Raw genomic sequence first — 15,159 nt, forward strand, 5'->3', positions numbered from 1 at the left:
CCTAGAATTCTCAGCAGTGACTATGTAGGATTATGAAATGCCCTAAAACATTTTAATTGAAATTCTTGATAGGAATAGAATAATTTACTTTTGAACAGCATTTATAAAATTGTTCTTTTGATAAACTTACTGCTTGTTTATTTCCTGCATCAGATTTCCAGGGAGGATCCAAGCCACATTCTTTGGATAAACTGAGTAATTGCAAGGGATCTGATTTTAGCAAATTCATGATTTTGTATTCTGCATCTTTGCTAAAGTACTCATTGTTCTACAAGACAAAAACAATATTTTTCTATTATAATAACTATATTCTTGTAAAGTATGGATAATATATTTATTATTTAATTCTATATGGCTATCCAATTGACATACAACAAAAAATGAAATAACACATATTTCAGGTGTTGTATCAATACACGTTTTAAGAAATTATTTGAAGTATACAACTAATACCTTATTTTTGAATGTCAAGAGTTGCAAAAAACATGATTTTTTTTATAATGGAATATATATGGGTAATCCTCAATAATGGCAATTGGGACTAGAATTTCTGTTGCTAAATGCCGTGACTTTAGAGCACCTCAGCATGTGACCTCAATGCTTAGTGACACAATTTTCAGCACTTAGAATTGCTATTATTAATCAAATTGTCATGGCCTTTTAAGTGAGGACCTCACACAGTCACTATTTGCGAACTCCTGATGGCTTTCCCATAGTTTTTACTTGTGAAAAACTGACAAGAAGGTTGCAATTGGTGATCAGGTGACTGGGACACTGCAACACTGATATTGTGAGCTGGGCGTCAAGCACCTAGATGTGACCACAGGCAAACTGCAACCAACAAATACAAAGATCAGTCATTAACTACCACTTGTTCAGCACTGTCATAAGTTTAAACAGTTGCTGAACAAGTGGTTGTTAAATGAAGACTTATTTGTAGGACTGTGCAGCATTTAGATTCATTTCCACAAAGGGGTTCTGGGAATGAGGAAGGTTGTAGAAAAGAAAAGAAAAGAAAAAATGATGTGGACACTTTGAATCAATTGTGGAATGCTGTTTTAATCTGCATCAGAAAAAAAGTAATGCATGCACCGTATGCACTAAATGTACTTAACTGCTCTTTAGAAATAAGTAACTTTACCTCAATAGTATTTTTAAATTCTTTAAATATTTCTTGGAGATGGTTTTCCTTTGGGTTTGAAGAAAATGCAGAAAGCTCTCCAGCAAATAGGGTGGGAATATCTGATTTAAATTCAGGTCGCCACTGAAGATTGGTTGCAGAGATGCATGCAGATGGAATGATTATATCTTCAATAGCAAGCTGCTTGAGTTCTGTACAAATCTGGATTGCTATTATATTATGATGTTCATCTGACAAATATACCAATGTACAAAAACCTATGTAAAAATGAAACATATAACTTACTGGATTTAACATTAAATTTTTCATGTTGGCCATCTTCAGGTTCAAAATAAAAAAAAATCCTTTACTCCCAGCTACCACTGATAGAAAATTATAATCTATTTGCAGCAGGAATGCAAAGGAAAAAAGAGTAATCGACAAGTCCTTTGATGCCAACTCTTCCCCTACACCAGGGGTAGGCAACCTTGGAATCATAAAAGAGCCAAGGTTGCCTACCCCTGCCCTACACTGCATTCTGCCATCACCACCAGGTAATCCTACTGACCTGCCCTTTAACTCAGCTGTTTGTTAAGGCTCACCTTGTTTGTTTACAAATGGACTGAAGAAGCAAATTGTTTCTGCCAAATCCATCAAATTAGTATTTTTTTTAATTTCTACAAAATGGAAAACTCAATACCACAATTCCCACTAAAGAAAAGCAAATACAATTTAAACAAAAACAATTGTGAAAAGCAATACAATAACAAACATCATAAATTTAAAAAGTAACTACGCTCTTTATTTTAATGCATAATCCTACTGCACTTAAGTTTTCAGACATTATGAAACCCAATTTAAAGAAAGTAAACACAGGTCCATGGAATATCAGAAGATTGGTACAGTGAAAGAAGGGAAAATACTAAAAATCAGCCCTTTCCTTATACACCATTCAAATATTAGGATTTGTAGATGGATATTCTTAGTTTATATTGATGCAGGTCCATGATCATATTAAAAATTTAATGGATTGGTTTATATGGTTTCTTTATTATTTCTATTTTTAACAAGATCTAGACATAGTTTTAATTTGCAATAAATATATATTGCAATTAATTTAAAATTTTAAAAGCCCAGTGATTTTTCACCATTACATAAACAAACTAAGGCAGAATGTATCCATTCTACCCAGGTCATGGGGTGAGTTATTTTATCACTTACGTAAAACTTTGAAGAAATTTTACAACTTCTACGTTTCAGTTTGGGAGGAAAAAAATGACTTTAAAGATACCAATTTGTAACTTATTTATAATTACTTGTATATGTAATAAGTGTGATTACAATATGTAACATACCTGCTCTTTTTGTCAAGCAAACTATATATCCCACCAAATCGACTTCAGAACAAGCTGGTCGGAAGGAGGGCTCCAGTAATTTACTATATACCAGACATTCCCTTGGTCTGTAAACTTGTAGTAGACTTTTTTGAGAAACCTAATAACATTATGGATAATAATATTATGAAAATTACGTAAAACTTGTAACTTAAGTAGCTCACTTTAAGTCTTACTTAAAGGACACTTACTGGCAGTTGTAGATACTGGGTTTTCTTGGTAGCTGTTAACTGTATATTGTTGGTTTTCAACTTGCCTTTCGAGTGAGATGCAGATAAATGTAAAATTCTATATCGGCCTCCTTCCTTTAAGAGGTTACAAACATCTGAGGATGGACGCCAGATGTTCAGTATACCTTCTAAGATTAGAATTAAAAATACAGATTGTATTTTGACAACAATATGGTGCATCTTTTTAAAAATATTCTTGCTGGTCATTGTCCATACAGGTAGTCCGTAACTTAAAACCATTTGTTTAGCAACCATGATGTTGGTTATGATGGCACTGAAAAACAACTTGCCCAGCTATTAGTGTCTTCATGGTCATGTGATCAAAATTTGAGTACTTGACAACTGGCATATATTTATGACAGCTGAAGCATCCCAGATTCACACCATCTCCATTTGTGACTTTCTTAGCTGGCTTCCGACAAGCAAAGTCATTGGGAAAAGCCAGGTTTGTTCAATGACCATATGATTCATTAAACAACCATGGCAAAAAAGGTCATAAAATCAAGTGTGTCTTGTGTAGTAATAGAAATTCTGGTCCCAATTGAGGTCGTAAGTTGAGGCCTACTTGTATTTCATTGTTAAACAAAAACTACACATATCGATTCATATCTATGCTACAGAAGAACTTAATTAAATTTACTTTTAGACATGTTAGTATTTGAATAGTCTATAATTAATGCATCAAGGGATGGCATACAATGAATTCAAATAAACAGATTATATGAATAAAGCATTGCTTAGATCAGGGATGTCAAACTCAATTTCATTGAGGGCCGCATCAGCACTGCGGTTGCCCTTGGGGGACCGGGTGGGTGTGGCCAGGGTGGGTGTGGATGGAGTGGATGTGACCTACTGGGTGGGCATGGCCAGTTCTACATTGTTTGCGTCAAGGGTGCCTGTGGGGGCCTGGGCAGGAGTGGGACAGATCTGAGGGTCTCTGGCAGAAGGGGGTGGGACCGGGGTAAGTGCCAAGGCATGGTGCATTTCTTCATTCCTCATAAAGGGTGACACCTCCCCAGCATGCACCCAGGGGGATGGGCCAAGGCGACAGGGGCTGGTTCCTCACTGTTTCCAGATGGCCTTGTGGAGCTAAGACTGAATGCATTTCAGCATAGATGGCCACCACAAAATTGTATCTTGGCTCCCGGATGGCCTGGGCCAGGGCCAAGGCAGCAGGGACCGTTCCCTCACTGTTTCTAGGATGGCTTCGTGGGCCACATGAACCATTTCGCGGGCTGCATCCGGCCCCCCGGGCCTTGTGTTTGACATGTCTGGCTTAGATAGTATATTACATATATTTACGGTATGCCTTTCAGAGTGGATTAGTATCGTATTTACCTTTTGAGTTTTCTTTTGTCCCATAATCTACAATTTGTAGTTTGATTATGGTGGATACATCCCTTCTGCAGGGGCTGTTTGTCTCTTGCTCAGCAGATTCCACAGCTTTCCTGAATTCTGCTTCTATTTGGGCTTGCCTTTTATCATTGACCATCTGTCTGTGACTATTCAAGGCTTTTAATTGCTCTTCATTGAAAAAACCCTGCAATAAACAGTGGTAAAACTGAAACAGCTCCATATATCTTAACAAAAAGGAAACAGAAAATAAAATTAAGAAATTCAGAGAAATGGTGAAAGTGGGATCTCTTAGGAGAAGTTCAAGAGGAGAGTTCCTAAAGGGGATATTGAAAGCACAAACAGACCAGTCAGTCTAAGATCAGTATATAGGATATGTTAATATCTGAGATGCTTTAGTGTGGATTTCTGCACTAAGCAGAGGGTTGAACTTAAATGGCTGCTTCAAACTATGAATCTAAGCCCCCAAACATTTTGGTGTAGCTAATGAACTTAGTTATACACTTGTCCTCATTAATATTTGTAAGAATGGTTGGAATGAAGCTCCTTTAAAATATTAAGTGAAATTTCTTTCATAGAATTTTCACCATCTCCTTTTTGGGGGGTGAGGGGGAGGGTTCATTCTGTCTTCTTGCTTCTCCCCATCTGTGCCTCCTTTGTTTTATCCCGTTTACTTATTGTGCTTTTTGTTTTTAAACTGGAGCCCTCTGTCAAAAAGGCAAAAATTTGTAAATGACTATTTCTAGCATTGTTTTAAAAAAACTTACCTCCATATAAGATGGATCAGCAGAATTAATAATTGCTTCATAAAGCTCTTCACCATCTTGTAGAGCACGTATCTGTTGCCTTGTTAGAGCATGAGATCGCAGTATTCTTTTGCCTTTATCTGTTTTTAAAAATTAACATGTCTCAAATAACTACTGCTGTGAATGCCTAGTTAACAGTAACCAAATAGAACAACTGAGCGTAAGTTGACTAGTAAGCTTTTGAAAGGAAATTGTAACTAATCATAACAGATTATAAGGAGGTACCAGCAATTAATTTAAAATTACCATTCCAAATACCGTATATTCCGGCGTATAGGGCGACCTGGCGTATAAGACGACCCCCGAGTTCGACGCCGGGTCGCAAGACAATCACGCCAAGTCGCAAGATGATCGATGCCGAGTCGCATATAAGACGACTTTCTAGGCATGCGACTTGGCATCGATTGTCTTATACGCCGGAAACTACGTTATTTCCGGCGTATAAGACGACTTTCCAGGCATGCGACTCGGCGTCGATCATCTTATACGCCGGAAATAACGTTATTTCCGGCGTATAAGATGATCGACGCCGAGTCGCATGCCTAGAAAGTCGTCTTATACGCCAGAAACTACCTTATTTCCGGCTTATAAGACGACTCGGCGTATAAGACGACCCCCGAGATTGGAGGCTGTGTCATCGCTCTCAAAAGTCGTCTTATACGCCGGAATATACGGTAACATTTTTGTTGTTTCTAAAAACAATAAAATATATTTAGTGTCTTGTGTTTATAACATCGTTTAAAAAGATACCCAAAGAAGAACCAAACAGGATAACCCTATTTAAATATTTAATATCAAGAATTGGCACCAGGCGTTCCAATTTTGAATATAGCAATACTACTGAGAACATTCTCTCCACTGTCTTTTAGATCTTCTGTAACCATTGTCTGTAACTCTTGATACCAATTCAGTCAAAACAACAAGCTATCTTCTTTGGCAAGTGGCTAAGTGCTCAACCAAGGAACAAGTCAGACAGCCCAGTCCAAACTTAAGTGTTCATTCCATTTGTGGTTCACCCTTTCTCCCTGCAAAAACAGAAAGTCTGACGTCCTAATTTGTAACCTATAAACCTGTGTTACTTAGTACTTCAACTCATCAGAAGGCTGATAACATATTTCTGCATCAAAATCAATTTAGAACTTCAGTGGCACACAGTTTTCAATCTAAGTTGAAATAATAACACCATGGTGGCAGATTACTGTGTTCATAAACACAGTAGTAAACCTGATCAAATACAGCAGTTAGCCCTTTGTATGGAAGCTTGGTTTGAACACTGCATACAGCAGAAACAAAGATGGTGTGCCTTAGTAGGCTTAAATAGAAAATAAATGATTCCTTATGATATTGCCTCATATTTCACCATAGATAGGGCAATCTGTAGATTATTTATTGAATATATGAGGGTGATTCTTATTTAAACGACTAAGTATACAGAATGTGATCTGCCAATGTTCTAAACTAGGCATAAATTACTTAATGTAATGAATTGTAAGTCTGGTTTATAGTCAAGACAGAATTATTATTTTGGAGTGAGAAGTATCCAGAGGAAACAATTTCTAAAGGAGAAATTATAACTTTAAGAATTACTTTCTTAAAATCTGATACTTTTTAAACTGTTATTAGTATCATTTAAACATTATTACATGAGTCAAGTAATATTGCTTTATAATATTCAGGCATATAGTAAGGATGAATACAAAGTAATTGTTCTAGAAAATACATTCCAAGGTATTTCTATACTTAAGAAAATATGCAAATTTTTCAAAGCCTAAAAATTTCACAGTAACTCAATTCTGTTTATAGGGCTGGAATCTATAGAGAAGAAAAGAGATATGAGTACAGTTTTTTAAATAGTTCTGTGATGCACAAAAGTTAAACAGAGAACAGGTATTTCTCTATAAATAGATATTTTTCTTTTATATGCAAAATAATATTCTAAAAACAAAAATATAGTTGTCTATTTTACCATCATTCTTTTCAAATTTTGCTTGTACTTTTGCCAACAATATTTCTAATGTTTTCTGTCGATTTGCAGCAAATTTTGTAGCTTCTCTTTGTTCTGCTCGATTGTTACGAAACACACAGGACCCTTTTGATACTTTTTCCATCCACTGAAATAAATATTGGTTGAAAATTAGGCCACACACTGAATTAAGATTTACTTCTCAAATCCCAGTAATTATGTATATATTGAAGAGTAATATACTAAATTACCTGTATAGGGTAAATCCTTTGAACAATGACATCAATGCAACCAACAGTCCCACCATCACTAAACAATGAGGATAAAGGCAAAGAGAACGGCCGAGGATCACAATGATATCCTAATTTGGCATACCATCGAGCACGTCGAGTACTGTTAGCTGTAATCTAAAATAAAACAAATATATATTTCAGAACAAATTCTTATAATGTGGTGTGGTAGTCATGTAGATGCACAACATCTAGTTATAGAGCAAATGATAACTTCAGAGGAAGGAAAAAATTATATCTAACAATTGTAAGTGCAGTAAAAATGACCTATAGTACTCATTTTTAAATTGGAGAGAGAGAGAGAGAGAGAGAGAGAGAGAGAGAGAGAGAGAGAGAGAGAGAGAGAGAGAGAGAGAGAGAGAGAGAGAGTGTTGGGATTCCTCGCCAGCCAGTGGATCCGGCAGCTGAGTCTGAGGAATCAGATGAGGAGGAAGGGCCTGGAGTGACATTAGAGTCAGAGGAAGGCTCTGAGGAGGTCCAAGACTTACGGTTGGACAAGAAACCTAGCCCCTCTACTCACGCTCAGGCTGAGACACAGCTGTGCTGGGACCCTGAGTTAGACAGAAGCGAGTAGGACAGAGGAATGCAATGGGCGGCTCCAAAGGCAAAGGAGAAGGCATTAGGAAGCCATGCCTTGGCTGAATTATAAAAGGGAAGGTGTGGCTGCTGAAGGCAACCATTCGTGTTGAGGATCGAGTTTCTGTGGACTGTGTTTGTTTGCCTTGGACATTGAACCAGGTCTGTGAAAATAAAAGGGGTTGGTTTTTTCTTGCGGTTCCTGCCTATTTCTTGGAAGAGGTTTTTTTTCCTTGTGAGCATAACAAGGACTCACGTAGGCTGGGACAGAACAGAGAGAGAGGGAGCTACCTGACTTGGAGACCTACAACTCTGAAAGGAAAATACACAAAGAAGAGACAACTATGCAGAAATGTTTATCACTGCCAATTTCTACAACAATATACAACATCTTGAAATAACAATCATGTTATAAATGTACCTTTAGCATCAGAGATTCTGGTGCTTCTAAAGGGGTGCTTGCATCCTGAGATCCCACTAGTTCTGCTCCATGTACAACAATTTTCTGGCCAACTGACAATTTCTGCTTAGATAACAGTGATTGAAGAGGTGGATCCAAGACAGCCCTAATTCCATACCAACCATCTGTAACTTCAATGATTGCCACTTTTTTTTTATTGTCCTCAGTGGTGCTTTTACTGTCAGCAATGTGAGGCATGTTTGTGTTAAATGATATAATTTTAGAGATGCACAGTATGATTGTTTTTCCAGCAACATCATCTCTTTCTGTTATTTTTTTGATGGCTGATCGTTGACTTTTATCGACCTCTATATCATACCTTTAAAAAAATTGAACAAATATTTCAAACTGAATTTGGATGTTTTTGAGAAGCAATTGATTTGCTAAGTAGTAGCACTTAATTTAATGAGCAAACAACAGACTCATTTGAAAACAGAGTGGTAATTAAGACTGTATAGACACAGGTAAAATTCAGAAGAGTCACTTTGCCAAATCTTTACCTGTACTTTAGCTGAAGAAGTACTCCTTCTGGTGTCAAACATTTACTGGCAAAAGCTTGTGGAAATGCAACCTCCATAGCTGCCAGTTTCCATATAATCCACTTATAATGGTTATACACCCAAGCTTTGGAAATTAGATTGGGATCTACCCCTGGCGTATCACACAAAGCCCTGCACAAATTATCAGAAAATTTATCAACCTATTAAGAAGATAAAGCCTGAGTTTTGACATGGAAAAGACAACAATAACTATCATAATTCAACTTTTTAAATGTGTGTTTTGAAAAGAGTGATAAATAAAAACATAGCCTAGACCAGGGCTTTTCAACCTTTTCACCAATTGTACCACTTTTAGGATATGGCAATATTCGAATACGACCTAGCAAGGTGTCAAAAACTTGACCAAAAAACAACAAAAAAATCCAAACCTGTTCAAAGTTGCAATTGCACTGAAATGACATGACCATTTTTCACACTTATGACCACTGCAGCATGGCCAAGGTCATGTGATTTATATTTGGATGCTTGGCAACTGATTCATATTTATGATGGTCACAGTGTCCCAGGGTCATGTGATCCCCTTTTGCAACCTTTTGACAAGCAAAGTCAATGGCAGGGCTGCTGGTGACCAAGTGCTAAGGCGTGACTTCCTTCCTTCCCTCCCTCCCTCTTTCTCATCCCCATCTCCTTCTGAAGGAAGAATTTGAAAACCCCCCCTCATATTTTCCCTTTTCCATATATTTATCAAACAAGGAAAAGCCTCCAGAGACAGAAAAGACAAGCTGCCGAGGGAACTAGCTTAAAAAGGCACATTTCCCTTTAAGAATTAACTTCTGGCTAGAAAGGAAAGTTAAGGAGCCGGCAGCTGGCACTTAAGGAAGAAAAAAAAATGTAATAAGTACTGGCTGCTGCTAAGGCAGCCTCCCCAAATGGCTCCATTCATAAGTAAAGGAATGGTACAGGTAAAATCCATTCAGGAGAAAAATACTTCAAAATCCCTTGGGGCAAAACTTATAGTTAACAATAGCAGAGCAATAGAATCTAACAGGAAATATCAGTCAACAGCCAAATAGAAATTGCCAGACACTCCTTAAGAACACAAAGCCCACATTGCACAAATCCCAGAACTTCAAAGCAGAAAAGCACATAAGAATCCTTCCACTCTCCTGGTTTGTTGTTCAGCTGAAACGACACCTCGCTTCTGCCATTAAGCATCTCCTCTCAGCAGCCAGAGCAGCAGCAGCCGGAAGTTTGTTTCCTCTGGTCTATTTTTTCTTTTCCCTTAAAGGTATAGCTTCCTAGCTGGAAAGCAAGCCCTTGGCTTTTCCTTTCAACACTCCCTCCCTCCTGCTCCTACCTCCCTCTTTCTCATTGCCATCTCCCTCTCTCCCTCCATGCTCACCTCCAGCCGATGCTGACTTTCATCATTCCTCGTGGAGGGTGACCCCTCCCCCACTGCGTTTCTTGCCTGTTTGTCGCTGCCAATACAGATGGCTGCCACAGAAGTTGTAGATTAGCTCATGGCCAGCCTGCTTGATCTCCTCTCCCCTCCCCCCACCCTCCTCCTTTCCCCTCGGTGCAGCTACAGCTGACTCCGCCTCCTCCCAAAGCTGCATCTTTTTTTCTCCCTCTCCCACCCAAACTGCCTCCTTTTATAGCCTCTGTCTCTGCCCCCCCTCCTCCTCTTTTCTCTTCCAGGTGAGCCAGAAGAGAGCCTAGGGCCTTTGCCTCTCCCCAGCCACTCTGCAGCTCCAGAGGACTCTCTCTCAGTAAGTCCTGCGCTGCACTGGCTCGTTCCCTCCCCCACTACTCTTGGCTGGGCAGGGCCGCGTACCACCTGCCACGCGCGACTGTACCACAAGTGGTACGCGCACCATCGGTTGAAAAGCCCTGGTCTAGACTCCTGGTAATATAGAAGCTAAGGAATGTCCTGTGGAGATACTTTGTGTTACCTCCTGCATTAATATTTTTCACATTTAAGTTCTAAATCACTACAGGCAACTACACATATTTATCTTATAAAATTCTATATTTTAGTCAAAACACATGAGGTTCCTGGTATTACCTTTTCACATGATTAAGATCTTTGTTCTTTCTAACTTTCTGTAGAAATGTTAAACAAATGGCTGTTGTTTCTGAATTTATTATTAAATGTAAATAGTGTCTTAAATCTTATAGTTTTTCAGAGAGAATAACAACACATTTTTAATTTTAAACAAATAGTTTCTGCATTGCCCAGGTACTGAGAAATATAAATCATTTTCTAGCATTAAAAGCATTAGTAATTCTAACATTTAACAACATATTACATACTCATAGATAAATGTCCTAAATACCATACCAAAAGAATTCTTCTTTTCCGGCTTTTCCCTCATCATTAGGAATAATATATCCTCCATCAGCCAACTGTATTCCATGGTCTTCTAGAAAATATTTTCTACTGAAAAAATCCTGGATGAGAAATTGAAAATCTTCTGCATTTGTGCTATTAATTTTTATGCTTTGCCTGGAAACACCAAAAGCATACAACTGCAAGGATAAAAGGCAGGTAGAATATCTTAGTATTATTAAATGCTTATATGCTCAATATATGTTAAACAAATTATGAATATTTCTCAGCATGTTTTTCAAAACCAGAAGTTCCAACTATTTAGTATCTGTAGTACCATAATATTGATCTTTAGAGACAAAACTTTATAACTTCTTTGGGTACGTTAAAATCATGTTAAAAAGGCAAAGTACAAAATAATCAGAAAACAAAAATTCAAAAAAATCAGATCTGTGGAATATAAGTAGCTTTGACATTTAGGCAGGATCTTTTAGAGGATTTAGATGCATCTCAGAAACCTAATAGTAGTCATTCTCATCTTATGAAAGAATAGAAAATGACAAAAAACCCGGCTGAAGCATGTTGTTGGGTAAATAGTACTAAAGCATTTATTTTCATGCATAGAAAATGGTCTTAGTCATATATGATAAATTATGTATTATTCATATAGGAACAAACTGCAGTTAGCTTTGGTTCATTCATTTTACCTTCTGTTTTTCTGCCAAGACAGGGAATTTAGAAACCTTTATTCAAGTTCAGCATAATTGAATTTAATAGTTAAATCTGAATCAGGATAAAGCTGTAGTTAATATTTGAAATCTCCAAGTTCAGAACAAAATATATTATCATTAATAATAATTAATCCAGATTAATCAAAATTAAAAGCAAATAGTGATCTCCTCAGGACTGTGGATAAAAAGAGGAAGAGAAACATACATTTGAAGCTTGGGTATGTAACATTCTATAGTTGTTAATATTATGTCAAAACCAAATCAATATGCCACTGGATATATTAGGAATATTAATAAATGAAGAGGAGAAAAAGGAGGAGAAAAAATGATGGAGATGGGAAAATTGGTTACAAACATACATACTGTATATATTGTAAGTCTTATGTTTGAAAAACATTAAAAATAAATTGAAAGATGTTAATCAAAGATTAAGGGAGAAAATAATGGAAATATATACCATCTATGGCAATTAATTGATCAATGGCTGTAATAAGTATTATGTAAAAGTTTTATTCTTGCTTTTTTGTGCAATCAAACTATAAAGTCCCCTATCTGACTGGACAAAATGAGCAAGTGTTTTTCAGCTTTAGCACACAATAATTTATTACAGTATACCACTTTTAAACCATGAAAAAGCTTGCATTTTCTAAAACAAGTTCCCAGAGTTTCCACACAAGATGTAATTTTGGTAACTATAAACTCTGATTTATAGATTTACCGTAATCTTTAAGATTCCAAAGAGGTTACATATGCACAGAAAAGATAATTTTTAATAATAAGTCTCTTAATAGATAGTGTGCTTACCTGTTCACTGGAATAAAAGTCAGGCAATTTCTTTTTGACTGCAGCTTTTAAAGGAATTCTGCAAAGACCAGAAGACCTTTTCACAAGGTATAGGCTGCCTGGTTGTGGATGAATTATTTGATCTTGTTTCTTTGAAATTCTCATTTGTTGTAAATTTCTGGCATACTGAAGATATGGTGTCATTTTTGTTATGTCTGCCAAAGTATTAATAAAATCATGGCTATTTTAATTTAAAACAGAAATTACAAACTTGCCTAAGATAGCAACCCTGAATTCTAATTAGTGCAGATCACATATGGATTATTTATGAACAATTATAAGAGATATATTGCCCTTTTTTCAGCAGTAGTGCACCAACAAAACCAGTGTTATTAGTGACTACAGGATGTGTAACCTAGCCCAATAACAGTTTTCAAACATTCTGAATATCAATATGCTATTTCTGCAATTTTTACTTATCAGAGTTACTTTGGTAAAAGTAACTCTGAGTTATCATGGTAAAAAGATCTTTAATAATTAATAGGAGAGATATCTTTGACTAGTATTATAAAATTTCAAAGAGTACATAAAATTGTATATATCGTAACTGAAATTCCCCAGTCTAGAGATGGCATTATATAAAAAGTAGGAAAGGAAATGGTAAGATTATCAAGTCATAACAAATTATAACATTTGTGAATTTGATATCTATAACTTCTGTATATTTCCATAACTGGAAGTCTAATTTTTATTTTGTATATGTGTTCTTTCTATGTTTGTTTCTTAAATGGCATTTTTTTTGTCATAATAAGAGTTTTAAGACAATAACTCTGGACCTGGTCTTTTTTGAAAAATAAAGTATTTGATGTTAAAAGTTATGATTGTAATATTACATACATGCCAAAACAAAAACAGGAATGAAGTATCCAATGTACCTTGAACTATTTTACTACGTCCTGAATCCAAAGCTGATATTTGTGCACAATTATCTTCTTCTGATTCAATGAAGGTTTTGTTAATTTCTTTTGGGTTATATTCTTCCATTCCATTGATACTTTTGCAGCTGAATGAGGGATGGTCTTTGACATTGCTTATTTCACCTTCTAAAGTTCTTGATTTTATTTTAAAAGGAGGCACAAAGCTCTTGGTAGTTTTTTTCCCTGAGTAATGATTTTGTGGTTTGTTTTCCTCAGTTAAGATCATTCCAAACTGAGCCAATGACTTAATTGAAGACCGCTCTGAAAAACCACCAGACTTAGATCCTTTCATAACTTGCTGTGGAATACTAAAATTTGGATTCAGTATTTCTTGTCGTTTATTTGCGGAACTGAAGAAATAAAAACATTTTTATAAGAATGTGAATGAAAGACTAACAAGAATTCCTTTTTATGTTTCCTCTCTTTGACTAGGAAATTCACACAATTAAGCTGCCATGTATTGCACACATACTTAATTTACTGGTAATTAACTTATATTAATACTGAATAAGAAACTAGTAGTTTCCAAAATAATGTTACAAAGATCATCCAATGCATTTTTTAAAAATAATATCTACTGCTGTGCACTGCCCAGTTTCCTGAATTGAGATGAGTGGCTACATAAATTTGATTAATAAATTAAATGAAATAAAAACCAAATAGGGAAAATCTAAAATGAAATGACAATCTACTCTTACCTAAATGCTCCACAGACTGCTGGTTTCAAAGAGATCTTGTTGGACATTTTTTTTCTGTCATTTATTATACCTAAATAAAAATAAGTTCTATGAATCAAATGACATTTAAAAGAATATGGATTTCTATGCTCATGATAAATATTAGTTTTACTTGAGTTTAAAAAAAAATGTCTTATGAACATTTCCAGGAGAACTAGTTAAATTTGTACTAATTTGAATACCGTTTGTCAAACTTGTGTAACTTAATCACCACTATGCCTGCTGTAAATAACTGGAAAGTATTAGGATGTAGAATTGTTTTCATCAGTTTCCATTTATTGAGAGAAGCTTTTAGATAGGCGAGGATAGATGGAAAACAATTATGGGCTGTTACTCTGCAAACAAGATCCTTCGGGTGCCTAAGATATGTTATTCTATGCCTGACATTAAAAAAAACCTGTCCCACTTTTGGACAAGTGAAAAAGCAAGCAGAATTTGGAACATGGTTGTATTTTTTCTATTATGCTCTCCCTGGCACAGTTTTAAAATTAATCTGAAGTACTACTCACATATCTACATTAAAGGTTGTACTTACTACTATGGGAATATGGCTTTTCTCAGAGTTCTGGAACATAACTTGTTTTTAAAGACACAAATTTAAGAAGAGATTGGACAACCATTTGTCTGAAATGGTGTAGGGTTTCCTGCCTAAGCCAGTTGAAGTTTCTGATGGACTTCAAAGGCTGTCCCATGCAAAGTGAATTACAGTAATCAAGCTGATAAGTGACAAAAGCATAAATATCTGTATCAGTATATCCTGTGCCAAAATAGGTCACAAGTTGTACCAGCCAGAACTAGACAAAGTCCTCTTGGCCAAGTCTTACACCTGCTCTTCAAGCAGCAGAAAGACCCTCAGATTGCACATTATTTCTCTCTGGGAGACCACAATCCCACCAACATTGTAATTCCT

At 36.1% G+C, this 15,159-nt stretch overlaps 1 protein-coding gene across 5 annotated transcripts in view; it reads right to left on the bottom strand.

Annotated features, from left to right (window-relative positions):
• Nucleotides 1-15,159, bottom strand: part of BRCA2 (BRCA2 DNA repair associated) — a 38,876-nt gene that overhangs the window by 1,083 nt on the left and 22,634 nt on the right. For 4 of the 5 annotated variants that reach the window (XM_039323568.1, XM_039323566.1, XM_039323567.1 and 1 more), the window contains 14 exons: nucleotides 14,211-14,280; nucleotides 13,471-13,862; nucleotides 12,557-12,750; nucleotides 11,034-11,221; nucleotides 8,693-8,863; nucleotides 8,154-8,511; nucleotides 7,118-7,273; nucleotides 6,870-7,014; nucleotides 4,865-4,983; nucleotides 4,083-4,284; nucleotides 2,706-2,872; nucleotides 2,476-2,614; nucleotides 1,142-1,398; nucleotides 131-268 (listed from right to left, as the gene is read on the bottom strand). In XM_039323568.1, coding sequence (XP_039179502.1) covers nucleotides 131-268; nucleotides 1,142-1,398; nucleotides 2,476-2,614; nucleotides 2,706-2,872; nucleotides 4,083-4,284; nucleotides 4,865-4,983; nucleotides 6,870-7,014; nucleotides 7,118-7,273; nucleotides 8,154-8,511; nucleotides 8,693-8,863; nucleotides 11,034-11,221; nucleotides 12,557-12,750; nucleotides 13,471-13,862; nucleotides 14,211-14,280 — 2,696 coding nt within the window. The remainder of the gene's footprint in view (nucleotides 1-130; nucleotides 269-1,141; nucleotides 1,399-2,475; nucleotides 2,615-2,705; nucleotides 2,873-4,082; nucleotides 4,285-4,864; nucleotides 4,984-6,869; nucleotides 7,015-7,117; nucleotides 7,274-8,153; nucleotides 8,512-8,692; nucleotides 8,864-11,033; nucleotides 11,222-12,556; nucleotides 12,751-13,470; nucleotides 13,863-14,210; nucleotides 14,281-15,159) is intronic. The other variant, XM_039323569.1, reaches the window with a different exon arrangement.

This window comes from Crotalus tigris, unplaced genomic scaffold (assembly GCF_016545835.1).
Source record: "Crotalus tigris isolate CLP2741 ecotype Arizona unplaced genomic scaffold, ASM1654583v1 scf7180000024280.1573445, whole genome shotgun sequence".
NCBI classification, from domain to species: domain Eukaryota; kingdom Metazoa; phylum Chordata; class Lepidosauria; order Squamata; family Viperidae; genus Crotalus; species Crotalus tigris.